We start from the raw sequence: 27,786 nt of genomic DNA, 5'->3' as shown, positions 1-27,786 counted from the left end.
TGCCAACCCGTAATCCTCTCTCACCGACAAGAATAAGGCCGTGACTGACCGAGGTTCTGTTTATCCACAGCAGTTAGACTTTGCACCCTTAACAGGGATGGGCAGTTAATATACAGCTCCACTTCATTACACCAGGTAAACTATTTCCCCTCCAATTCAAAGTGAGTACTGCTACTGGTTTTGCAAACATAGTTGTGATTGAAAGTAAATATTTGATGAGATATTATCATGTTAACTTTTTTTATGATTTTAACTACCGTTTGGAAAGTGTGAGCATGCATTTTGAACAGGACTGTTCTTCCCCTGCTCCTTGACGTGGGATTATTAATGAGAGCCGCGAAATGTAGTCGGCACTAATGATGGTATTAAACCGGAATGCGATGACCTCAGAAGAGCAAGAGGAGGTAACACACACACAAAATGCTGGAGGAACTCTGCAGGCCAGGCAGCATCTACAGAAAAGAGTAAACAGTTGATGTTTTGGGCCGAGGCCCTTCATCAGGACCGGAAAGGAAGGGGAGAAGTCAGAGAAGGAAGGGTGGGGGAGGGCAAAAAGAAGTACAAGGTGGCAGATGATAGGCGAAACTGGGCGAGGGGGTGGGGGTGAAGTAAAGCACTGGAAGTTCATTGGAGAAAGAGATAAAGGGCTGTGGAGAAGGCGGAATCTGACAGGAGAGGACAGAAGACCATGGAGGAAAGCAAGGGGGAGGAGCACCAGAGGGAGATGATGGGCGGGAAAGGAGATAAAGTGAGAGAGGGAAACAAAAAAGGGGAATGGTGAGGGAGAGGAGGGGGCAATACCAGAAGTTTGAGAAATGGACGTTCATGCCACCAGGTTGGAGATAACCCAGACCAATATTATAAATATTGTTTGAATAAGCATTCTTGTTCATTTAAATAATTAATTACGGGTTATATGTAAAAGTACATGAATTGCATACGTCATCATACTACCACTTGATACATTTGCTCTTCGCTTAAAGTAAAAACTCAAAGTTACACCTGTATTTTAGACTTTTCATGTCTTTCTGTGAATTAGTTTAATATTTTGAAGTTCCAAAACACAATGGAAGTATTTTTTTCATGTTTATCTTCTGTATTCAGTTGTAATTTTAGGCTGGGGATTAGAGGGGGGCTAGGAAGAGAGTGGTAATTGGTGAAGAATAAAAAAAAACAAGATGTTAGTCTTTACAGTGAAGAGATTCACTGGGACTTCGATGTGAACGTGGAGAACTGCCTCCGGTTTTACTTTCTCATATTTCAATATCTGTGTTTATTACAGTTACCTTTTGTCCGCTGAACTGGATGCTTGGCTGAGGTCATTGTTTCCAATGAAGTTCCGGATTTCTGAGAAGTACGATTCCTCCTTCTCTTCCAAAAGTGCTGTATTGTCTAACTCGGAGTTGGGGGAAGATGCAGTGGTGCCCAGGTGATTGGAAGAGACCCCAGAATGTTGGCTCACTGCAACAGAAGAGAAGGGGGTGAGGATACCTGGCCACAGGAAGAACAAATAACAATGAGCAAATCTGAACCTCTCATCCGTTATTTAGAAGATAGCCTCCCAAGCAGATTGTTTCATCAAGTGTTCTGCATTTCCACAATTCGTATCAGCTTCGGACACGTGGCAAGTACAGTATACAAAAGTTGGATACAAAGAATTAGTGGTGAGTCTTGCTTCACTGTTTATCATCAAAAGTAATGATGGGGCAGAGATTAAGTCATACAACAGATAGATGCCAAACAATACAAGTCATGATTGGTAATCTCAAGAACTCGTTTCACTTGGCTATAGAGAGAGAAATTGGAGATTTTCCAGTAATTTTTTTCCTAATTGACCTGTTTTTCGGACTTTTCTTAAAAATAGCACATGACTCAGGAGACTAAAGAAACTCTCAATCTTATGCTTAAGGATGGACAGTGGTATGGGGCAGGTTAGATCAGGGGTGACGGGTGGAGATTGAAGGGTAAAGTTTCACTTCCCAACCTGGGTTCACAGATCTCTTGGTTAAGGGGGTCCATGACGTAAAAAAGGTTAGGAACCCCATGGTTGGAGGGAGCAACTGTTTTTTTCTTTTTAAATTTTGCCCGCTGCTTTTGTGTACTGCATGTTTAATGAACTAGAAGCATAAAGACTTGGAAAGATTTTGTACTCCTCTGTGGGTTGTCCTGCCTGGGAAGACCATTTCACTGGGAACAGTTCAATAATGCTGAAAAAAAAATGGAATGTAATCTGATTTACAAAAGCAATTTTCACCACAGTAATTAAATGAGCAAAACCTTCCTGAACACAATGGGGCGGTCCAGTAGAGTAGTGGTTAGCACAACGCTTTACAGTATAGGGGACCCGTGTTCAATTCCCACCACTGCCTGTAACGTTCTCCCCATGACCATGTGGGTTTGCTCCAGTTTCCTCCCACAGTCCAAAGACATACTGGTTGGTAGGTCAATTGTAACCAGTAAATAAATAAGTGATCAGCAAGTTATTAAGGGAAATAATAATAGCTTGCGGCTCTCAAAGTCCAACCCTGGAAATGGGTTGAAGCTGTATAGGCCAACCCCCTGGATGCAATGGATTGCAGAAGTGTTGATGAACTCCAACTATCCATCGATTTCAGAAGTCATCGATGGCCTTTGCTCTACTGGGAGCCAAGGGTCCAAGAAGAAGAAGAACTTGTATTAAAATGTCTCATAGGGGTTGAGGAAAAGAGGGGAAAGAGATAGTGAAGAAAAATTAGTCCCCGGACAAAATTGAGAGAAATAATACAAAGGGTGACTGGACTTTGTCAACAACGTGACAGCGTCATGGTCACATTTGGTGTTATCACACTTTCATTTCAGGATATTTTAAAAATGAATTTGATTTTGCAAACTGGCTGGAAGTGGCTTACACCAAAGTCTGTGGAATATCAGTCTAGCAGCATAACAGCTGTGCGGCTGTATCCAGGAGCTCTCCTTCCAGCACAGACCCGGAGCCCGGCATACAGTAGAAGAGAGCTACGTCATACCTGGAATGCTCTCGTTCTCGTGTTTCTTGAGGTGGCGATCAAGGTTGGTCTGCTGCCCAAAACAGCGGTTGCACAAGTGACATTTGAATGGCTTTTCTTTGTTGTGGATGTTGCGAACGTGCCTTTGCAGGTTAGAGGAGATGCTGAATGACCTATCACAGTACTTACACCTGGAAGGATAAATAAGCAACATAAATGCAATGACCAAATGTGTATTCTAATCAGACCTCTTCAAACTTTTAGGCTCTTGTCAGTTTAATTAAAATATTGGAACCAATAAGCCTCGGAAAAATCATAGGTATTTCATTATTCTTGAAAAGATTAGTTTAAATCCTCTATTAAGGAGGATGCTAAGGGAGCAGCCTAACAGAGATCTCTAAAACAATGAAGAGGTTCAAGAGAATTAAATGTAGACAATAAACACAAGAAATTCTGCAAATGCGGGAAATCCAAAGCAATACACACAAAATGTTGGAGGAACTCAGCAGGTCAGGCAACATCCATGGAAATGAATAAATAGTCGATGTTTTGGGCTGAGACTCTTCTTCAGTACAGAATGCAGCGAATATAGAAATGTAGATACGATGTTTTCACATGGGAAGTCTAAATTTAATGGGAATAAATATAACATAACATTGATTTCCATAAAGTATTCAACTGAATTGTAAAGTTGGTAAAGTTTTCTCTGTACCCAGACAACTGTTTGAAAGTTGAATGACTACCCCGTTGCATAGTTACTGAAAATGGAGGGAACTGGATCACAAGACGGGACTTGACACTAATAGGGTGAAGTCAACAATCAGAAGTGGAGGCAACTGAAGCTTAAACACAGTTGGTCTACACAGACTGTTTCTCTGCTAGAAATACTATGTAATTAATTAGGCAAAATTTCAAAGAAACAGCCAACAGGTGAATGAGAAGCTAATCACTTTTTGTTATGGTGTTGATTGAGGGACGAATATTAACCAGCATATGCAGTACTGTGCAAAAGCCTTAGGCACATATGTATAGCCAGGGGGCCTAAGACTTGTGCACAGTACTGAATTTGTCCATTTGGAGCAGAGAATGAATTTTGCTGATGTGGCGGGAACACGGGGCGTTGGGAATAACAATAGACAATAGACAATAGGTGCAGGAGTAGGCCATTCGGCCTTTCGAGCCAGCACCACCATTCACTGTGATCATGGCTGATCATCCACAATCAGTATCCAGTTCCTGCCTTATCCCCATAACCTTTGATTCTTTGATAATGAGTGTGGAGAGCCGCGGGAAGGGTGTGGGATTTGTGGCAGAGAAGGAGTGCCAGGGTGGGGTGGGGGGAGGTGGCATGAGTGCAGACACACCCAGCCCTGAGACACCCGGCAAGGTCATCTGATTCCAAACAATTGGTTTATTGACCATTACAGAATGTCTCCCTGGTGCTTCCTGCTCCCTTCCCTTTTCCCAACCACGATTCTCCTCTCCCTGCCCCCTTCCCACTGTCAGTCCACAATAGATACCCATATCAGAATCAGGTTTATCATCACTCACGTCATGAAATTTGATTTTTCTTTTGCGTACAGTGAAATACATTAAATTACTACAGTACTGTGCAAAAATCTGAGGCAGACTAGCTATATTTATGTGCCTAAGACTTTTGCACAGTACTGTAGACTCAAAGTCTAATAATTAATGGCAGTTTGCAATCTCTTAAAGAGTTAAAAGTAGAATTGTCCCATAACCCAAGTTGAAGAAAATGGGCATGTGTAGAGAAAGGATGAGCAACAATAAAAATCAATTGTCATATCATTTGTACTAGATGGTACATTGTGCCACGTTATCATTAACTTTCAGTTAAACAAAGGACAGCAAATTTTTTCACAAGTATTGCTTCCTCAGAATGTTTTTTTCTGGTTATGGTAGAATGCTTGAATTTGAACACAAATATAATTTCAGACTACTTGTATCACGATGGAATTTGGAGAAACAAGAAACGAACTTTTATCGAATATAATGTGTTTAATTTCACAGCGGTGCCGACGCCTTGCAGTAGTTCAAGTGAGCTAAAAACGTTTTGTTTCATCCCATCTGACAGTTCGGATCATGTGGCTAACAGGGTTAGGACTGGCTGTGAATGGCCTGCTGACGCCTTGCTGCATGTGCTCACAGATGCCCAGTTAGGAGCTCCTGAGGAAATATCATCTCCTTTGTTTACCTCAATCTCAGTGAACATTATTGAGGTGTAAAGCAGATCTTCGGCTGGAGGTGGTGGTGGTGGTGGGGGTGGGGGGGTGGTGGGTGGGAAGCTCGGTACTCCAAAGAGTTAACACATGCTGAACAGAACACACAGCACAGTCTGCGAGCCGTTCCCAGGGGTTTATTGATAGAATTGATATACCCAATTTTACTTTGCTGTACAAACAGCAGATTTCCACTTGCACTGCTAATTGTGCTGGGAAAATTACTGGGCATCAAAAGTTTTAATCAGATGAATCCTTTTATGTTCTGCCTAAAAAATGCCTGCTGCTAATTTAGGACCCTGGTGCAGCATGGGTCAGAGGCAATTGTCAAATGGCGAGAAAGCCTGAGTGTTTTGTTTAATGCACCAGGGACCAGGAGTTACTTCATCTGGGCCGGCTGGTCATCAGCGCAGTGCCCGGATCATTTGCTCTAAAACTGGGGTCTTCGAGCGGTCACTGTTCATCAGACAATCTCCTTGCGCAATCTGATAATCACTGTGCGAGTGAAGTGCTCTGCACCATGAACCATGAAGGGTTTTAAAACAAAGCTTCGGCTCACTATCCAATGTGCTGCATATTTACCTCGAAGTCAACTTGAAAAGTTGCAAGGGAAAATGATCCCAGTCATTTGTTAGGGCAAATTGTTTCTAAATGACCTAATCATACAGAAAGAAAGGGAGAGAGAATGAGAAAAAAAAGCTGACAAAGCTGAAACATCATCCTTAGGGGGATTTTCAATCTGTAATAGAGGCGGCAAACAGGGAATGAGAAAGTGACGTCTACAATCAGCAAAGATTTAAACAGCATCAATCTTCCTTTCTTTGCACTTTTAAAATTCCTTAACCTGTCAGTTGCAGTTTCTTAGGATTGATCCAGTAGACTGGGAACAGAAGAAAGGCCCACTGCTCTCTCCTCGAGCATTCTTCCTGAATGACAGAGTTAAGGTTGTGGGAGTTGTTGAGAAGGAGGGAAAGAAAAGTATGATCCACTGTCGCTGATTTCGGGACATGAAGACCAAGAAGGACACTACAGAGGTTCTGGCAAGCATGAAGCAGGCATGAGAATTCTTAGAAGCTCTTCTCTTCTGATAACTCCTTAAACAAACATATAGAACTAGACGCCACCTACGAACCCCTAAGAGCCAAACAAACGTGAGCAAAAGGTCAACTGAAGGGGCAGCCAATCAGGACCGAGGCAAGCAAACATAGGTGTGTGTGTGTGTGTGTGTGTGTGTGTGTGTGTGTGTGTGTGTGGGGGGGGGGGGGTCTTTATAAACGTGAACACCCCCAGAGAGAAACACCAACAAATGCGCACCGAGGATGTCACCTGGACTGGTGATGAAACGTCTGCAAGCTAATTGCCAGGCTTGGCGAACACCGCACATCAGAAGAGCAACTATTCATTGTTCAGTAGATCCTTTTGCCACCCAAGAGGTGGGAGTAAGAAGAAAGGCAAGGTGAAGAATGGGTAGTAGATGAGTGGGCTGTTAGATTACAGGCATTTCCCTGTCTGATGATGTTTAAGTTACTCATTCAATGATCTTAATTGATGCAGTCTGGCCAGCCAGCAAATAAGGACAATCTACATTGCCAAGTTCATTTCTTGTTCTGAAAGCAATTTTAACTGCTGTCCCTCTCAGGAGACAGAATAGATTCTGGAAGAAAGGATGTGAGTTCTTTGTGGGTAGACTCTCACATTTGTTATACTTCAACTATCAACTCCAAGGCACCCAAAATGGTAATTTCCCTCATTAATCAGTTCAGTAAGATCTTAATAAGCTATGGCTAAAGTATGAAAAAATGATCCAAATGGCAGTGTAACTCTAATCATAAGCACATGAGATTCTGCTGATGGTCAAGATCTCGAACAAAACACACAAAGTACTGGAGGAATCCTGAAGGGATTAGTGAGGTCCTAGTGAAGGGTCTCAGCATGAAACATTGACTGTTTATCTTCCTCCCTAGATGCTGCCTGATGCGCTGAGTCCCTCCAGCATTTTGCGTGTGACAATTCCGAACAGTTTTCTTTTTAGTTGCCGTTATCAGATTAGTTTGTCTCGTGGAAGTGGAAATGGAAAGGGCTCCATGACATCAGAGTGGTAAGGCCCTCCATTTTATTGAAGAGGTTTCCATTTGGCAAAGGCTAATTTAAATTACTTCCGAGTTGAGATTTTTTTTTTACAAGCAAATAAACAAGAGTTCTTTGCAAAATTTTAAATGAAGTGCAAGTGTGAATTCCGTCTGATCTGTATGACCCCACTGGGTCAATATATAGCACATTCCCTGCAACCTGGGAAATAAACAGGGGCATCTGGTTGGAAAGAAGTAAGGGATAATGCAATTAGATCTTTATATCTTATTCAGACCCACAAGGCAGGGATTTTTTTCTTTGCTTTTCTAACAACTTTCCTTTCACTGTTTGATCTGAAGTTATGTTAAAGATGTCAGAGTTCTTGGCACTAATTATCAAACTAACATTACAAGAAATTAAATAGCTACTGTATATTTCTTATATATGCATCATTTATGGAAATAACAAAAATAACAAACTGTGCTTTTATGTTTAAAGATAAAGATAAGACCAAGGACCACAGGACACCTGAGCCATTCATCCCATCGAGTCTGCTCCTCCATTCCATCATGGCTGATTTATTTTCCCTCTCAACCCCATTCCCAGCCTTTTCCCCATAACCTTTGCCACCTTGAGTAATCAAGAACCTATCAACCTCCTCTTTAAATACACTCAAAGACTTGACCTCCACAGCTGTCTGTGGCAATGAATTCCACAGATTCACCACCCTGTGGCTTAAGAAATTCCTCCTCATCTTTGCTCTAAAGGGATGCCCTTGTATTCTGAGGCTGTGCCCTCTGGCCCTAGACTCTCCATGAGCTGTTGTATTCGGCTGTAGTGTAATTTGATGCAGCTAGTTGCAACTAGTGCATTAAGACTATAAGACAATAAGGCAGAGGAGCAGAATTAGACTATTCGGCCCATCGAGTCTGCTCCACTCTAGCTTTATTTTCCAAATGCACATTTAATCGTCAAAACATACAACGAAATGCATCATTTGCATCAACGGCATTCTGAATAGGTGCTGAGGGGAAACCTACAAGTGTTGCCACACTTCCAGTGCCAATATAGCATGCTCACAACTTACTAACTCTAACCCATACGTCTTTGGAGCGTGGGGGGAAACTGGAGAAGCTGGAGGAAACATGCGCGGTCACAAGGAGAACGTGCAAACTCCTTACAGACAGCACCGGGAATCGAACCCTGATTGCTGGCGCTATAATAATTATGCTAGATCCTTGTCCTTACAATTAGGTTTATTTCTGACCTCATTCTTGCAACAGCAGCCACAGTCTGGACTGATAGTTCAGTTTGCAGTTGTGGAATTCCAGATGACTGGTAGTCTTCCAGAAGCACGGCCTTTGAGTTGAAATGTTATACTGTTCCTGCTCTGCCATCTTAGAGGGATTTAAATCATTCTTTTGTACAGCTTGAATGCCTAATGCAAGACACTGTATTCCGAGCTATGTTATGGGATGAGATTACTGTGCAGGCAGAAGAAAAGATTCTATGTGATGATTCAAGAACAGGAAAAAGTGAACTGTGAGCTGCTACTCACAGCTACATTGACAGACAACTGCTTGGAGTCATTCAGAAGTGAAATAGATCAAGGCCAACACTTTCTTATTTGGATGAAAAGTAAGACAACAAGGAGCAACAAGCCCAGGGAATCCTGGATACCAATTAGTATGTACGGTACTGTGCAAAAGTCTTAAAGCACACATATGTATATAGCTCGGGTGTCTAAGACTTTTACACAGTGCTGTCATAATTCTATGTATTGCACTGTAGTGCTACAGCAAAAAAAAATTCATGACACGTGAGTGATGATAAACCTGATTCTGATATGGGTCTCTATTGTGGACTGAGAGTGGGAAGGGGGCAGGGAGAGGGGAATCATAGTTGGGAAAAGGAGAAGGGAGAGGAAGGGAGTGGGAAGCACCAGAGAGACATTGTGCAATGATCAATAAACCAACTGTTTGGAATCAAATTACCTTGCCTGGTGTCTCAGGGCTGGGTGTGTCTGCACCACTGCTATCCCCTGCCCTGGCACTTCTCCGCCACCTGTCCCACACCCCTTCCGCAGCACTCCACCCTCATTATTCAGAGCATCCTTTGCTCCTGCCAGATTTACAAACCGGCTCTCTGCTCCACGTTGACAAAGGTAGTACTGTGCAGAAGTCTTAGGCACCCTAGCTAAATATACGTGGCTAAGACTTGTGCAAATTACTGTAGAGTGGGATAAAAATGTAGCTACTGCAATATAAAAAAAGGAAGTCAGGGAAGTATTAAAAGAAAGGGACCTACCAGCAAACACATCTTTATTCCTCCCCCCACCACTCTCCTCTTTCTGCAGGGATCACTCCCTCCATGATTCCCTTATCCATTCATCCCTCCCCACTAATCTCCCTCTTGGCATGTATCCCTGCAAGTGAGAGAACTGCTCCACCTGCCCACTCACCTCCATTCAGGACCCCAAACAGTGCTTCCAGGTGAGCAACATTACACCTGCAAATCTATTGGGTTATCTATTGTGTCCAGTACTCCCGATGCAGCCTTCTCTATGTTGGTGAAACCTTCTTAAAATGGGGGAACCACTTCGTCGAGCACCTCCGCTCCACCTACCAAAAGCGGAATTTCCCGGTGGCCAACCACTTTAATTCCAATTCCCATTCCTGTTCCCTAATGTCGGTCCATGGCTTCCTTTTCTGCCAAGGTGAAGCCACTCTCCGGTTGGAAGAACCATTCCCCACTCTGGCTCTCACCTCTCCTCACCTGCCTATTACTTCCCCTTGGTGCCCCTCCTTCTTCCCTTTCTCCAATGGTCCACTCTCCTTTCCAATCAAATTCCTTCTTCTCCAGCCCTTTACCTTTCTCATCCAGCTGTCTTCACCTATCATCTTCTAGCTTGTAACATACATCAAAGTTGCTGGTGAACGCAGCAGGCCAAGCAGCATCTATAGGAAGAGGCGCAGTCGACGTTTCAGGCCGAGACCCTTCGTCAGGACTAACTGAAGGAAGAGTGAGTAAGGGATTTGAAAGTTGGAGGGGGAGGGGGAGATGCAAAATGATAGGAGAAGACTCGACTCTATCCCTCCCCCTCCTGTCTTCTCCTATCATTTTGCATCTCCCCCTCCCCCTCCAGCTTTCAAATCCCTTACTCACTCTTCCTTCAGTTAGTCCTGACGAAGGGTCTCGGCCTGAAACGTCGACTGCGCCTCTTCCTATAGATGCTGCTTGGCCTGCTGCGTTCACCAGCAACTTTGATGTATGTTGCTTGAATTTCCAGCATCCGCAGAATTCCTGTTGTTTGCGTTTAAAATCTTCTAGCTTGTTCTCCTTCCCCACCCTCATCCTTTTACTCTGGTGTAGACCCCTTCTTCTCCAGACCTAAAGAAGGGTCTCAGCCCAAAACATCAACTGTTTGTTCATGTTCACAGATGCTGCCTCACTTGCTGAATTCCTCCAGCATTTTCTGTATGTTAGGAAGTGGAAGAGGAGACAAAGATAGCACAGGCAGAGAAAATTAAGGAAAATGCCAATGCATTTAATAAGTATATTAAGGTAAGAGGGTAGAGAGAGTAATGGTAGGGCTATTAGAAACCAAGGGGTAATCCATGCCTGAAAATGTCGTTAAGGTCTAAATCAGGGGTTCCCAACCCAAGGTTCATGAACCCCTTGGTTAATGATATTGGTCTATGGCATATTAAAGTTTAGGAACCCCTGGTCTAAATGAACATTTCTCACGTCTATGCTGCTTGCAGAAGTGGTGCCTAATTATTGAAGAACAAATGTGTTACTTTATTGAAAAACGGTAGCAGGGATGACCAAGTTAATTACAGGCTAGTGAGTCTACCATCAATAATATGGAACCCATTGGGGGAAAAAAAAACATTCTGAGGGACAGGATCAAACTGCACTTGAAGTGGCAGAGATTGATCAGGGATCGTTAACATGGGTTTATTGAGGAGATATCCTGTCTGGCTCGTTTGATAAATATTATGAGGGTGTTAATAAGTGTTGGGGGCAGGTACTTTCATAACATTTAAGAAGTAGTTGAATGAACACTGGAAATGTCAAGGGATAGAAGGCCAAGGACGATGCTGGAAATTGGATTAGTATAGGTAAGTTCTCGATGGCCTGCATGGACACTGTGGGCCCCAGGCCTGCTTTCACTTTGATCCAGAATGTGCTTAAAGCCTCCTTGAATAAAAGCAACATCCCTTTTGACTCCTGGGAATCACTTGTCCTTGACCACTAAAAGAGATGAAGGAGCATTTGGGGTAGTATTGAAAACCATGTGCTGGAAGCATGTAGAGGCCCCAAATAAGCATCGGAAGTAGTGCGCCAAATCACAAACTACCAACTACCTGACCCATCTGTGTCATACATTGGGCTTATTAGACATCTTAGAATCCCAAAAACCTACAGAGTGGATATTGCGTCATCCTCAATCCTGAAGGGCTGCCTAAGATCATAAGATACACCAGAATTTGGTCTCTCGGTCCACCAAGTCTCCTCTGGCATTCCATCATGGCTGATTTAGTATCCTTCTCAACTCCATTCTCCTGAATTTTCCCTGTAACCATTGACACCCTGATTAATCAAGAAGCTATCAACCTCTGCTTTAATTATATCCAATGACTTGTTCTGCACAGCTGTCTGTGGCAATGAATTCCACAGATTCACCACCCTCTGGCTAAAGACATTTTTCCTCATCTCTGTTCTAAATAGATGTCCCTCTACTCTGAGGCTGTGTCCTCTGGTCCTAGACTCCCCCATTGTAGGAAACATCCTCTCCACGTCCACTCTGTCTAGGCCTTTCAATATTTGAAAGGTTTAAATGAGAACCCCCCTCACCAATTCTGCTAAACTCCAACAAGTTCAGGCCCAGAGCCATCAAACGCTCCTCATGTTAACCCTTTCATACCTGGAAACATTCTTGTGAAACTCCTCTGAACCCTCTCCAATGCCAGCACATCTTTTCTTAGATAAAGGGCCCAATACTGTTCACATTACTTAAAGTGCAGCCTGATCAATGTTTTATAAAGCCTCAGCATTACCTTCTTGCTTTTGTATTCTAGTCCTCTTGAAATGAATGCTAACATTGCATTTGCCTTCCTTACCACCAACTCAACCTGTAAATTAATCTTCCGGGTGTCCTACACAAGAACTCCCAAATCCTTTTGCACCTCTGATTTTTGAATTTTCTCTATTTAGAAAATAGTTCATGCCTTTATTCCTTCTGTCAATGTGCATGACCATGCACTTTCTACCCTATATTCCATCTGACACTCCTTTGCCCATTCCCCATCCTGTCTCAATTTTTCTGCAGACTCACTGTTTCCTCAACACTACCTACCCTTCCACCTACCTTTGTATCATCTGCAAACTTGGCCACAAAGCCATGAATTCCTTCATCCTAATCATTGGTGTGGAAAGTGAAAAGAATCAGTCCCAACACCCATCCCCTACAGCACACAACTAATCACCAACAGCCAACCAGACTAGGCCCCTTTATTCCCACTCTTTGCCTCCTTCCGGTCAGCCAATCTTCTATCCATACTAGCATCTTTCCTGAAATACCTTTGGCTGTTGTCTTGTTAAGCAGCCTCATGTGTGGCACCTTGTCCAAGGCCTTCTGTAAATCCCAAAAAACAATATCTACCGACTCTCCTTTGTCTATCCTGCCTGTTATTTCTTCCAAAAAAAACCCAACAGATTTGTCAGGCAAGATTTCCCCTCAAGGAAACCATGGTGACTTTGCCCTATTTTATCATGTGCCTCCAAGTACTTGAAAAAACTTTTTATATCCTCTATTATAATAATGGTTGGCTTACCTTCATATCCCATCTTTTATCTCTTTATGGCTTTCTAGTTTTCTTCTGTTGGTTTATAAAAGCTTCCCAATTCTCTACCTTCCTACTAATTTTTGCTATATTATATGCCCTCTCTTTTGGTTTCCTATTGTCTTTGACTTCCCTTGTCAGCTACAGTTGCCTTATCCTCCCTTTAGAATACTTCTTCATCTTTGGGATGCATCTTTCCTGCACCTTCTGAATTTTCCCTAGAAACACCGGCCACTGCTGTGCTTCTGTCATTCCTGCTAGTGTCCCCTTCCAAACAACTTTGGCTAGATTCTCTCTCATGTCTCTGTAGTTCACTTTACTCCACTGTAATACTGATATATCCAATTTTAATGTCTCCTTCTCAAACTGCAGGGTGAATTCTATCATATTATGATCACTGTCTCCTAAGGGTTCCTTTACCTTAAACTCACTAATCAGATCTGGATTATTACATGATAATTTAAGGAGGAGACTATTCATATACAACAGGAAGATCTCCTAGTGTCCTGCCCAATGTTTACCCATAATCTAACCTTTCTAAATAGATTATCTGATGACTTTCACCTTGCTGTTAGCAATGACCTTAATGTTGAAAAAAATAACTACAGTGTTACGTTTATAATTATAGACTACAGTCTAAAAGCTGCTTTACTGACAAGCCAAAGTACTTTTAAATACAATTTCTGTCCTGATGGATACTGAAGCATCTTAAGGGTTTCGAATTCCAGCAGAACGTTTACAGAATGTAAAATCAATTTAATGACTTCAAATATTTATCTTATACACCGAAAAGAACACTTCCTTGCTTATTGTTAATCTTATAGTTGTATAATTTCTTGAGCCGACTTTCAAACTTCTTAGTCCTTCCCATCATTACCAGTAACAGCATACAGATCGTTTCCAAATCAGATCTATTGGACAGCAGCACAGATTCTATCTTTCTCTAATCCTGAAGTTTATAGCAATATCAAAAGTTTAATTACCACACTCACCACTGGACAAAGATGAGCAGAATGGCTCATTTTCATTCTAAGTAATGAATTTATTTACGCAACCATTACAGAATGCCCACTTACACGCTTTAAGTTAATTCTTCATGGCTTTACTTAAGGCTGTGATTTGTTAACTTCAAATTAAGCTAAACCCAAGCCTCTCTATTTAAAAACCTTGTCCTTGCGCTAATCTACAAAGAAATAGTCTAACAAGGTAAATCTGGGTAAATGTGGTTGCCTACAACTCCTGAGGGTAATTTTAATTGTTTGCAAATTTCTTGCTGAAGTTCAGAAAAGATCAAGATGAAATGCCTAACTTCCTTTACTTTGTAACAGAGATCTTCCTAGGAGACAGATGCAGTATCTTGAAGTGTACTTCTCCCCATGAGCTGACAGTAATTTCTGAATTTGCTGCATTGGGCCAGATTGAGCTACGATGGACAGTAGTTTTGTAGGTAACTATAGCCCATCTACTCTCTGATGTTTGGCACATTTCTCCCTTTTGGATTTTTACGCTGCAAAGCAGAACTTGCAAATGCATTGGGAGCTTCAACTTTCCTGTTCTGCCACTGGAATAACACAAAATTTACACCATACCTAGCTGAGGGAGTGGAAGCACTTTCTACAAAACACTTCAGTTCTACACCAAGAATGGCTGGTGTACAAGGGTGAATCCATTAGCTTAAACTGAGTTATTGATTCACCAAAATGTAGGTTAAATGATTTTTTTGGGTATTTATTTTCTTTCACTTTATTCTAAAATTACTTAACAGTAGATTCATGCATTTCAAGTTAACTGAACTTTATTCGTCATATACATGTATTAGGAAGCTGCTGTGCTGTGTTGGGGTGACATAGAACATGGAATAGTACAGCACAGTACAGGCCCTTCGGCCTACATTGTTGTGCCGACCCTCAAACCCTGTCTCCCATATAACCCCCCACCTTAAATTCCTCCATATACCTGTCTGGTAGTCTCTTAAACTTCACTAGTGTATCTGCCTCCAACACTGACTCAGACACATGCAACAAAGACAGTACCATTCAATGATTATCAAAAATAAAGAACTATATAAAATTAAGTTAAAGGTTAAAATGCATTTATAGAATAAAATATGTATAAATACATAAATACCAGCATTTATTTATAACTTAAAGAGCATTATAATATTTATTTTAAAGTGTTTACAGTGCAGTGACTGAGTTAACAGATAAAGGGGGTTGGGGGACTAACTAGAATGGTCGATCGGATTAGCTGCCTGGGGGAAGAAACTTCAAGTCAGTGTGAAATTTTTGTTTTGGTTTAATTAATAAACATTTAATAATTATGTTTTGATTTTAATTATTTGCATACTCACAGGATCCACACAGATCAAATGTGAGCAGCGGGTTGGATTGAGGACATAGTCTGTATCTTTTCAAGCTAAGATTTAGGAAGAGGTTCAGATGGTACTGCTTTATAGGAGGCTGTGCTCAATTGTTCTTGGGCAGGGGCTCCCAGCCTGGGGTTTGTTGGTTAATAGTAAGGGTCCATGGCGTAAAAAGGTTGGGAACCCCTGTTCGAAGACAAAGGAGTTTTTGATACCTACCTATAAGGCTGCTCCCCTGTATGCGTTCTGAGGTGCCGAGTAAGATTTGCTGACCTTGGAAAGATCTTCCCACAGTACCTGGAGAGGGAAATTACAATTAAAACTGGACAAGCATTCCTAGAAACGTCCATTGTAATTTATGAGACACAAATACACCTGTGGTTGATTTACTTCCACTGAGGGATACACCTGTGAGGCTATGAACCAAGTCATTGCCTTAAGGTGGTTAATATTCATGACTGGAGACAGGGTGAATGGGGACAATTACATTTCTTTAACCTGGCAGAAGACTGACTATGAGTTCCATTTTAGTGAGGTTTTAGTAACTTCAGTTTCAAAAGGCTTTCACTGTCCACAGTTTGTGGTGACTGTCAAAGGCTTTAACCTTTCCGTTGCTTAGTAAAAGGAAAATGTAGCTCATCCAAGAGTGGACCTCAGCCAAGCAATTTGACTACATGATCTAAGAAACTCTTAGATAGGGACATAGATGACAGAAAAATGGAGGGCTATGTAGGAGGGAAGGGTTAGATTGATCCTCGAGAAGGTTAAAAGGTTGGAACATCGTGGGCTGAAGGGCCTGTACTGTGTTGTAGTGTTTTATGTACAATGATGGCAATGGAATCGTTGAAATGTTCAGGAATTGGAGCTGAGTGCTCTTGGCGAACAAGAGAACTTGGCCCTATGCTGTACGTCATGTCAATGAGCTACAACATGAGCCACCTTTTCAGGAGAATCTAATCGTAATCGGAGTTTGATAGGCATCTGAGGTAATAACCTGCAAAATTATTAATCTCACCATTTAGGTCAGTTTTAATGTATCACAAACAACAGAGACCCGAAACGATCTTTGTGACCACTAGTCACAGGCCTCCAGCTGGAATACATCCTATCAACCTTAAGCTCTGTCTTCGATGGGTAAACAGATTTTGAATCCAAACAGTTAATTCAGTCTGGATGCCCTGCTTCTTAATCTTCTGGATATACCTCCCATGAGGGACTTCATCAAACAGTTTACTAAAATCCCTGTAAACAACGTGAACAGCTCTACCTTCATCAATCACTTTCGTCATCTGCTTGAAAAAATCAATCAAGTTCATAAAACACATCTTGCCTCGACAAAGCCATGCTAACTGCCCTTAATTAGGCCATGGTTTTCCAATTCCTCTCAAATCCTATCCTAAGGAAGTTGCAGTACAACCCACAAACATGTGGATTTGTTGAGGGGAACGACAGATTCATTTAGGGGCAAGTTGGCCAAGGGCATGAAGGAGAAATGTTATGTTGACAGGATGCAATGGTATAGTATGGGTGGACACACATGTGCAATATGCACATCAGCGTGGAATAGGTGAGCCAGATGCACTGTCTTCATAATTCGATGCAATGTGCAGATTGGGATGTTAATTGGTCATTATAAAATTGCCCCCATGTGCAGGCAAGAGGGAGAAATGGATGGGAATATGGGCAGCATAAAATAGGATGTGTTATTAGATTCTTAATCCTGATTGTGGACTTGCTGTTCAAAATGGCTTGCATCCACGCTAAGTGATCCTGTACAGAACCTGATGTCGCGGATGATTGCTGCAGGGTGTGGCTAGGAACTCTGCCATTTCTACTGGGGGATCCATCTACAAGATGAAGTTCTGGTATCTGGATGCCTCTAACCTGCATGTGTAACGCTCCTTTCCTTTGCGGAGAATAGCATCAGACAGCGTGGATGGGGGCGATCGGAAGTTGAAGCCATGGTGGGGAGAAGGCTGTAGAGCACCCATGGTGTCCATTTTCAATGTACCAAAACTCTCCAGCTTCTCTGTCATAGTTTCCATAGCAGCCATCTGTAAAAGATCATGACATAATTTCCAGGCTTCCAAGAAGGGCAAAGGAAAGAACAATTTAGGGCTATCCTTAACAGGTATACCAACATAAAGAGGAAAAGGCCATTCATTTCCTCAAACCACTTGATGTACTGCATTCAAGGATGACATGCAGATTGGTCCCATTTACCTACCTCTCTTCATATTGTTCAATACCCTTTGGGAACAAAGGTCTATCAAGTACAGTCTTAACATTTCTGGTTGAGCTTCCCTAATAGGGCATCTCGGTCAAAATTATGCACATCTCAAATACAGACTGTGTGAAAGTTTTGTTCCCAAATACTTTAGTTCTAATTTGAAGATAGTAACTTCTTATTCTGGGTTCACATCCTGAAGGAGATTGACATTTAGATCTAGACAATTGATACTGTTGATGGTGGTGTCTGAAAAGAGGACGCTGTCCAAGTTGCATGCCATCTTAGACAATGTCTCCCATCCACTACATAATGTACTGGGTGGGCACAGGAGTACATTCAGCCAGAGACTCATTCCACCGAGATGCAACACAGAGCGTCATAGGAGGTCATTCCTGCCTGTGGCCATCAAACTTTACAACTCCTCCCTTGGAGAGTCAGACACCCTGAGCTGATAGGCTGGTCCTGGACTTATTTCCTGGCATAATTTACATATTACCATTTAACTATTTATGGTTTTATTACTATTTAATTATTTATGGTGCAACTGTAATGAAAATCAATTTCCCCCAGGATCAATAAAGTATGACTATGACTATGACCCATATATGATAATAACCCGGTGTCCGCGTTATATTCTTCTAGGTGACCCCTTGTGCCAGCAGCCCACCTCATAAACCAGGTTTGATTTTGCACTGGATTGCCACTCTCAGCAGCATCAACTGAAGCATGGAAGATTGTCTTCGCCCCCCCTTGCTTCATGCCTACCTAGAATCAGATGGCGGCCTACACTGATTAAACATCAGAATTAAATATGGCCGCCTTGATTCGGTCGTAAATCTTCAGTATGGATCTCTCCCTAGAATCAGGTTGACTCATTGGATCAGAGTCAAAATCTCTCAGTTCTTAGTGTTCTGTCTCCTGTGCATACAGAGCTTCACAGCACCCACAGCTTAAAACCAAGTGTCTCAAGTGTCCTTAGATAGTGAGTGTCAGGAGATTGTTCAATTATCCCTAAATACCCACTGATCAATGTTGTGAAACAAGAATTGACTTCCCATTCTTTAAACCAGAGACATAAAGCATTTAGCCAGCTCTATCCTATCTGATATACAGAACAGTACAAACAAAATACCTATGTATATTTATACAATCTATAGAATACATACATGTCAGATTGCGATTAAGAGTCATGGGAATCTCTTGGTTAAAAAGTCTTCATTCATGAAACACCATGCAGAAAATAAATACTGCTTTAGTTGTTTAAGGAGTGTTTGCAAACAAAAATGAAGATAAAGGAAGGAATAAACAAAACTCACAAAAAAGGGTTCAGAAAATAAGGAATGACTAAGAAAGTTGAAAATATGTGACTAGAAATGACTGCAGTAATGGATTAATTTTTAACCTGCTCACATGACATGCATGTCGGCCTTGGCTCAGGAGCACTCTCAGCTCTCAGTCAGAAGGCTATGGGTTTAAACCCTACTTCAGGCGTCGAGCACATAATTTGGCATGACACTCTAATGCTGTTTCCGAGGTGCCGTCTTTCAGCAAAGACTTTAAACCATATGCCTATTCAAGTGGATGTAAACATTCCCACAGCACTATTCAAAGTAACAAAATTCTCCTGGTACCCGGGCCAACTTTTATCCCACACAGTTATTTATTTATATCTGTAGAACTCACTGTGGCAAATTGGCTGCTGCGTTGCTTACATAATGACAGTAATCATACTTGAAAAAGAAATTTAATTAATTGACATTCTTGAGACAACTGAGGAGGTGAAGGATTCAGTATCACTGCACGTCTTGTTTTGTCCTCTGATGCCTACATTAAAAAGCTAAGCAGGCGAGAAATCACTGGGCCACAGGAACTTCCAGAACGGCATGTTGCTCTGTTAGTGCCAGGATGTCACTGGACAAGTTGTGAAACATTCTGGAGGGTAGGGCAAACAGCTAGAGGCAGTAGCTCATTTTGATTCCACTGACAGGTTAAAAAAAAGTATTGTGTTCCTGTGGCTTTGTTTTAAGGAGTTAGGAAAAACATTAAGAAGTAGAACTTCAAAGTTAGTACCCTCTAAATTACTCTCCCTGCCGTGTACCAGTCGCTGTTAACATAAAAGGACAGTGCCAGTGAATATGTGGGAAGGCTGTACTCACACCGTACAGACGCAAAGCACTCCTGTAGGGCTGGGACCAACATCCTTGTGGCTAAGTTTGCTTGTGTTGCCGGAGAACTTGAACAAGTCTGACAAGGCGCGGCAAACTGAGAAAATATTCTGAAGTGGTTTTGGAAGGTAGAAGGCAAAAATATTAAAGGGAGGCAAAAAGTTAGAAGAAGAATTAAAATGCCTCTGGTCCTACTTAATGGAATATGATTAAATGCAATTAGTACAATGAACAAGCAGTTGCGTTAAAGGTATAACTGAAGGACATCTATAGCATAGTCAGAGTCTAGAACTCACGGTATGGAAAGATGCTGGAAGCAGAAATCTCACCACTTTTAATTGATGCTTAAACGTGTCATTGAAAAGGTGTAAACTGGAGGGCTACAACTTCATGCTGAAACTGGGATTAAGTATTTCTTTTCTGTCTGGCACATACACGAAGGGCTGAATGGCTTCCTTGGCAATGTAAATTTTCTACAAGTCCAGAATACCAGTGTTTACTGCATTTCTAGAAGTAATTATTTTGCAAAGTACTTCAAGATGCTTGATTAATTTGATAAGATGCTGTTTTACCACTTCCACTTATACGAACATGGGAATCAAAATAAGCCACGTAGACATGTTCACAGTGAGAGAACTTCAATATTTTTAACCCCAATTTCCAGTCTTTCTCATATTGTTTGCAATGTAAAAATAGATAGCAGTCTGCACTTTAAACGCATTTGCTTGAACTGCCTGAAGAGCTAACCCAGAGCTATATCCTTAATACTGTTCATTAGTCTTGCTGGTCCTGACCACTACTTGAAGTCACATTCCTTCAAGGCCCAGAAAACACAAAGAATGTTGTTTTCCAGGCAGTTAAAAGGGGTTGTAGCCTCTGTGCTACATGCCAAGAACCACTTTGGTTTTGGGGCAGGTTCAGAATTCAGTTGTGCCTCTGAAGCAACTGACTAACTGTTGCACACTTTCCCCTGTGCGTTCCACAATACATGATGCAAGATTTGGTGTTCTGGACTACGGCTGGGTCCTGGTTTCTGTGAGAGACGAAAGAGGGCTGGAGGCTATTTGCCCAACTGGAGCCGAGGGCTGTTGAGGTGGTAAATTACCAAGAGGTTGGGGGGTGGGAAAGTTTGATATAACTGGTAGAAGAACTAAAGGAGAGATGAGGTTGATTCTTGAACTCTGAGGGTGATGGGGGCTTGGAACTTACTACCTGTAAAGGAGGTTGAGGGAGAAACCCTCAGCATAATGAAACAGTACTTGGATGTGCACTTGAATAGGATGACCACAAGCCTGCTGCTGGCAGTGGGGAAGAGGCTAGCGAACACTCTATCGACTGTGATATACATGACGAGCCGAATAGTGTTTTAAGTTTTCTAAAAAAAAAATTTCTTATAAGCAAGTTGACTGATACCAGAGACTAACTGAAGGAATACAAGGAGACACGGCCTTCAAATCAGAGCCAGATAATTGAAGAGAGAAATGGGGAAACTCTTATTTTTTTGAAAGGAAGACAGAAGATACAAACGCTTACCCATAAAAAAGCAATTTATAGTATTTTAATTAACTTGAAATCTAATGTTGGCAGATTTTATTAGCTGTGTCATAACTAATGGATCCAAGGCAACTTCATGGAAATTGCCCAATCCAGTCCATTCTGGATATCTTTAAAAAGAAAATGAAAAAACACCCACTTGATCAATACATTATACACACAGTGCATACTTTATTAGGTACATCTGTACACCTGCTCACTAATGCAAGTATCTAATCAGGAAACCATTAGGCAGCATGGAGACATGGTCAAGAGGTTCAATTGTTGTTCAGACCAAACTTCCGAATGGGGGAAGAAATGTGATCCAAGTGATTTTGACTGTGAAATAATTGAGAGTACCAGATGGGGTGGTTTGAGTATCTCACAAGCTGATCTCCTGGGATTTTCACACACAAATGTCTTTAGAGTTTACAGAGAATGGTGAGAAAAACAAAAAAAGACATCTAGTGAGTGGCATTTTTGTGGGCAAAGATGCCTTGTTAATGAGAGAGGTCAGAGGACAATGACCAAGCTAGTTAAAGCTGACAGGATGGTGATAGTAACTCAAATAAACATGCGTTGAAACAGTGGTGTGTAGAAAAGCATCCTTGAATGCACAACATGTCGAATCTTGAAGTGGATGGGCTATAACAGTAGAAGACCACAAACCTGCATGCCCTAACTAATGAGGAATCTATCAATCTCAGTGACCACTTTGAGTACTCAGGAGGTACCCAATAAAGTGCCCACTGAGAATAATTTCTGATCCTGTGAATCAGGTTCTGTTTTGAAGTGCAGCATCTTGTGAGATGAATGAGCAATTAACTGTTGCTGGGACTGAGTGGGCGGTAAATGTTAGCTGGTCAATTTCTCTGCTGTTATCTGAAACAGACCGTGGGTTTTACGATAGAGCTTAAGTACATTATCTTCATATTTAGTTGAGGCTGCCACCAAGGCCAAATTAACTTATAGATTCAGGAGTATGATCTCTTTCTGATTTTAAGACCATAAGTCCATAAGATATAGGAGCAGAATTAGGTCATTTGGCCCATCGAGTCTGCTCTGCCATTTCATCATGGCTGATCCATTTCCCTCTCAGCCCCAATCTCCTGCCTTCTCCCCGTATCTTTTCATGCCCTGACTAATCAAGAATCTATCAACCTCTGCCTTAAACAGTGACTTGTCCTCCACAGTTGCTCATGTCAATGAATTCCACAGATTCACCACTCTCTAGCTAAAGGAATCCCTCCTCATCTCTGTTCTAAAAGATTTAGAGGCTGTGTCCTCAGGTCTTAGACTCCCACACCATAGGAAACATCCTTTCCATATCCACTCTATTGAGGCCTTTCAACATTTGTTGGGTTTCCATGAGGTTTTCACCCTTCCCATCCCAGTTGAGTTGATGTAAATTACCCCTTCCCCACTGGAAAGTAGCCTGATTTCTTCCTACACAAGGTGATTAAATGAGTGGCAAGAGTATGAAGCAAATATCTTCGAGGCTCTGATGACTGGCACTTAAAGGAACACACTGCCTCTCTTTAAGAAACTGTTTCACTCAGATTACACAGTTCGTTTGTTGACAGTCTTAGGCTGGCACAGACAAATCCATCATCAAACAGGGCTGCAATGAACAGTCACTTCTTGACTTTCATCCAAAGTAAAGCAAATGGAAATTAAGATAACAGCTGAGAATAGTTTTTACAAGCCGGACAGAGAATGTTGCATTTTACTGCAAGGACTGGTTTTTAAAATAAATAGAATTAGCACTAAGATAAGGATGTTAAGATCAACTGGAGAATATTAGGAAGGGTTTGGAGGTGGATCCTCCCTGAGTCCCTCCCTTGCACCTGTTCCAACTTACAAGGTCGCAGTCAGAATATATCGTGGACTTTATGTCCACTCAGTTGAGATCTTCAGCTTCTGGAAGAAGTGCGGAGAATATTCATAATACTGATTTTCATTCTTAAGTGTCTGAGTCACAAGGAAACATGGAGCATTTGAATTCCTACCGTGATAGAAGATCTTTTAAAAGTAATGAAGGCATACAAGATTGTAAGTTCTACAAAGATTCACAGATTTACTTTAAGTAGTGAATGTAGAAGGAAAGATCACGGTATTAGCTGGAGTATCGGCAGGATGTGAAATAATCTTTATGCGGAGACTGGCCAAAGTTCCTGGTCCTCTTTGTTCTCCTCTAAGATGCATGGGTCAGGTGTGTGAGGGCCGAGTGAGGCGGGAGGGGGGAACAGGATGTAGAATTATAAGGTAGAAGTTAAGCTCAAGTAAAACTGTGGAACCTTGGCCTAAGTGGAAACAATAAAACATTAGTCTAAGATAAAATCATTGAGCCCAAGATGAACCTCGACCATTGTAGAACTAGTTTTTGAGAATGTAGAACTATAGCCCTCATACAGCCATAGTGCCTCAACACAGGTAAAGGTATAGAGTACAATTAAAGCTGAGAATGTTAACCCAAATAAAGACACAGTACCAAAGCCAAATCAAAGAGATGGAACTTAGACTAACTAAGAATATTGAGTTATAGCTCAAACTAAAGGTGTAGAATTATAGTCTGAGTAAAGATCCAGATGAGTCCTCTTGAGGATGTAGACCCACAGTTCGAATGAAGATGTAAAACTCTAACCAGGGTGAAGATGCAGAACGGTAACCCAGATGGGGGTGTGGAGTCTTAAACCTTGAACATGTAGAATTATTAACCAATTAATGGTGTAGAATCTTAACCCAAGTAATGATGCAAACCTTTATCCAAATGAAGATATAGAAATTTAGCCAAAGATATATACCCACAGCTCAGATAAAGATGTTTATGTAAAGCCCAATGTGAAAAATATTGGATATTGTAGGAAAATGGGCCAAATGGAAGATTACATGTAATCTAATGGATGGAAGCAGAAATTATAATCAATCCCTGTTATTAGTATGATACGAATAAATCCAATTCTGTGGCAATACTATGGTCTAATATTTCCTTATGACAAAGGAGGAAGACATTCAACCACTGAGTCTATGATTTGCACAATTTGTCTTCTTTTGCACAAGGATTGCCTTTGTATGTCATTAATTCTATTGTATTTCTTTTTTAACTGTGAATGTGCCCACAAATATGAATATCAGGGTAGCATATGGTGATATGTACATGGTTTTGTAATAAACTTTGAACTTTAGAGAAACCCTATTCGCTCACTTACCACCCTGCAACCAGTTCTCGTTCAACTACACTTGAGGAAATTTTCCATTTGTTTAACCTACCAGTCAGCCTGTCTCTGAGATGTGGGTGAAACTAGAGCATCTGGGCAGTCACAGAGAGAACCTGCAAACTGCACATATACTGTGGACAGCTCTGAAAGCCAAGTCACTGGAACAGCGAGGGACTACACCACTGCGAGCTCAGTTCCGCACCTTGAGGACGGATTTTGAGCAACCAACCTCTCAGCAAAAATGTCCTACTTTCAAGAAAATAGGAAAGCGATGCAGTAGAGTAATTTCATAGAAAAAGGAGTAAGCTATAAACCAAGAGTGATGTTCAAGCTAAAGTGATCTCCTTCAACAGCTGTGTCTACTAAATAGTTTGTGCAAGAAAACATGCTTGGGTCACTATTAATGATAAAATTGGAAGGGAAGTGGTGGGGAAACAAACATCAAGGAGCAGGGAAATTAAACATTGCCCCCTTTTGAGAACTGAATTGTGAGAGTGTGGGTCAAGCTCTAAGTGTACTGCCTTTTGAATTGAATAGCCTGCTTAGAATGCACAATAGCCGAGAAGCTAAGCACTTCCCTTATAGATCTGCACATGACATCATCTCCAAACAGCAGGAAAACTGTAGGAAGCCATATATCAACTATTATATTTTCTACAGTACAAATATGAGTAACCTTCCTCAGACCTTTTGCTTGCTGTACAGCTATTAAATGGGCTCCAGGGAATACAATGCCACAAAATTGTTTAAAAGTTCTTATTCGATCAACATGCAGCGTGATGAGGTGGCATTTGTGGAAACATAGAGTCTTCTTTGAGATTTCCTTTGTTTCATTTTTTTTCCAGCAAAATACTTTAAGCACAGAAAAAAAAAGACTAAATACACTTTGCTGCTCAAAAAATAACAAACACGATAATTTTTGTGTCTACTTTAAGAAGGGGCTACGGCCAGAATCTGGAAAATGTAACAACAACAAGCCCGTGCTTCATTCTAATTGCAAGTTTCAAACACTCCACATAAAGTGGGAAAACCGATCACCAATGATTAGTCAGGTGCAGTTATCATTCTTTGCTGATTTAACTATTCTCAGTTAGTCAATCTTAGAGGGTGCAAATGTTTACCTTACATATTTTCTTATGTTTGCAAGACTCTGTTGAACATTAATAATACAAACTACTCTTAAGTCCAGTTCATTAGCAAGATTGACACCAGAGAAGCTGCATAGCCTTGAGTTAGAGCATGGACAAAATTGGCAGCATTGCCAATTACAACCACCCAGGGAAGGAGGCACTGGAAGCAGCGTGAGAGAAAACAGAAGCCCGACAAGCACACTGTAATCAGTACTAGGTTATAAGGCTAACCCCTGTGGCCAGCTCTCCCATCAATACTGCTCTCCAGTGTTCGCTCCCTGTAAAACAAACTGGATTACCTACAACACACGTCAAAGTTGCTGGTGAACGCAGCAGGCCAGGCAGCATCTCTAGGAAGAGGTGCAGTCGACATTTCAAGTCGAGACCCTTCGTCAGGACTGGGCCTCGGCTTGAAACGTCAACTGCACCTCTTCCTAGAGATGCTGCCTGGCCTGCTGCGTTCACCAGCAACTTTGATGTGTGTTGCTTGAATTTCCAGCATCTGCAGAATTCCTGTTGTCTGGATTACCTACATCTGCAACTGTCCAGAGCGAGATGAGGAACTGCTGTGTGCTGATTCTTATGGAAACATGGCCCCGGAACAATATTTCATGCACCATCAATCTTCAGGCCATGCCACTCAAGGACTTGCACTAATATTATTTTGCTATTGCATTGTGGTGTATCATAACTACGTGTGCTGTGTGTGACTTTATGTACTGTGTTTTGCACCTTGGCCCCAGAGGAACAATGTTTCATTTAGGTGTATGCATGTATATGGCTGACTCGCAATAAACTTGAACTTGAAGGTTCTACAATTTGCTTTCATTTCTTCTGAATTATAGAAGGGAATGTAAGCCAGTGCTCCTCAGGATATTTGAAACACGCAAGGAAACATCTAACCCATTATATCTGTGCTGTAAATCAATCCAAAGCTTATCTGTGCGGCTTTCTTCCGAGGGATCCGTTTCGTCCTTCTTTTCAGGTACTTAACCAATTCTCCTGTGAGAATTGCTTCCTGTTCCAAAACATACCATCTTCTTTCACCTTTTTACTCAAGAAGTTTCCTCTAATTGCTTCTTCTCCTTTACCAGATCTCAAGTGACTCTTTTGGCTTGTGCCTCTGATGCTCTGATCTCTCTGGTCCACAATGGCAAAGGCACTTGCTTAGTGAAGAAGTAAATGTTGAACTTGGCTGTGATGATAGGCATTGCAAGGTATGATGAAACAGTCTGATACTCTAGGTCCCTCTGCGAAGAATGGCTACATGCTGGGGTTTCCTGAATGTAATATGGAGAGTGGTAACACAGAAGTTCACCTCTGTTTCATATATGAGAGTTACAGCAGATGAGGTGAAAATTGGTTCCAAAGTGGAGGTAGCTCCAGTGCTGCCAGTATTGTGTCTACACTTAATCAATGACAAAGGCTTGGTGTGCTGGACAATGCCATCAAATTTCTTTATGATCAAACATTAATTTCTGTACGCTAGATAGAATTGCTTATCTCTCTTGCGACTCCAGAACTCTTCCATTTGGAGGCTCGTTGAGATTCTGGCTCCACTTATATACCAGATGTTAATTATTCCAGAATCTGCTGCATTCTGAAGTTAGTGGTAAGGCAAAAAAAAAGGAAAGAAAACAATGTATATTTTAAAAATTGCAGATGCTGGAAATTTAAAATAAAATCAGAAAATGCTGGAAACACTCAGCAGGTCATATAGCATCTGTGCAAAGAGAAAGCATTTAATGCTTCAGGTCGAAGATACTTTCTCAGAACTGGAAGGGGTTAGATAGGGCAAAAGGAATTAAAACTAAATTGTTTTCACTCTAACTCAGTCCTTTCTGAATGAAAACATTAACTTTCTCTTCAGTGAAAAAAGTTATGAAAAAGTTCCTTATAACTTCATCTTCTGATAGTGGAGAGGCTACCTTCAGCTTCTTCCCTACATTACACGCAGAATTTTAAAGTCTCCTAAATACCAGATGACTTTCTAACATAGCATCAG

The 27,786-nt window shown here is 41.5% G+C and overlaps 1 protein-coding gene and 1 long non-coding RNA gene across 2 annotated transcripts in view; one reads left to right on the top strand and one right to left on the bottom strand.

The window, feature by feature from the left end:
• Positions 1-27,786, bottom strand: part of prdm16 (PR domain containing 16) — a 760,985-nt gene that overhangs the window by 35,689 nt on the left and 697,510 nt on the right. The window contains exons 12-15 of the mRNA XM_063033179.1: positions 17,390-17,559; positions 15,725-15,802; positions 3,006-3,175; positions 1,287-1,461 (exon numbers count right to left, since the gene is read on the bottom strand). Coding sequence (XP_062889249.1) covers positions 1,287-1,461; positions 3,006-3,175; positions 15,725-15,802; positions 17,390-17,559 — 593 coding nt within the window. The remainder of the gene's footprint in view (positions 1-1,286; positions 1,462-3,005; positions 3,176-15,724; positions 15,803-17,389; positions 17,560-27,786) is intronic.
• LOC134337867 (uncharacterized) lies at positions 233-26,080 on the top strand. Its single transcript, XR_010016097.1, has 4 exons — positions 233-404; positions 1,283-1,664; positions 14,472-14,590; positions 18,378-26,080. It is a non-coding gene; the product is annotated as an uncharacterized LOC134337867 (long non-coding RNA).

The sequence above is a fragment of the Mobula hypostoma genome, chromosome 25 (genome assembly GCF_963921235.1).
Source record: "Mobula hypostoma chromosome 25, sMobHyp1.1, whole genome shotgun sequence".
Lineage (NCBI taxonomy): Eukaryota > Metazoa > Chordata > Chondrichthyes > Myliobatiformes > Myliobatidae > Mobula > Mobula hypostoma.
This window is presented reverse-complemented; position numbering and strand designations above follow the sequence as displayed.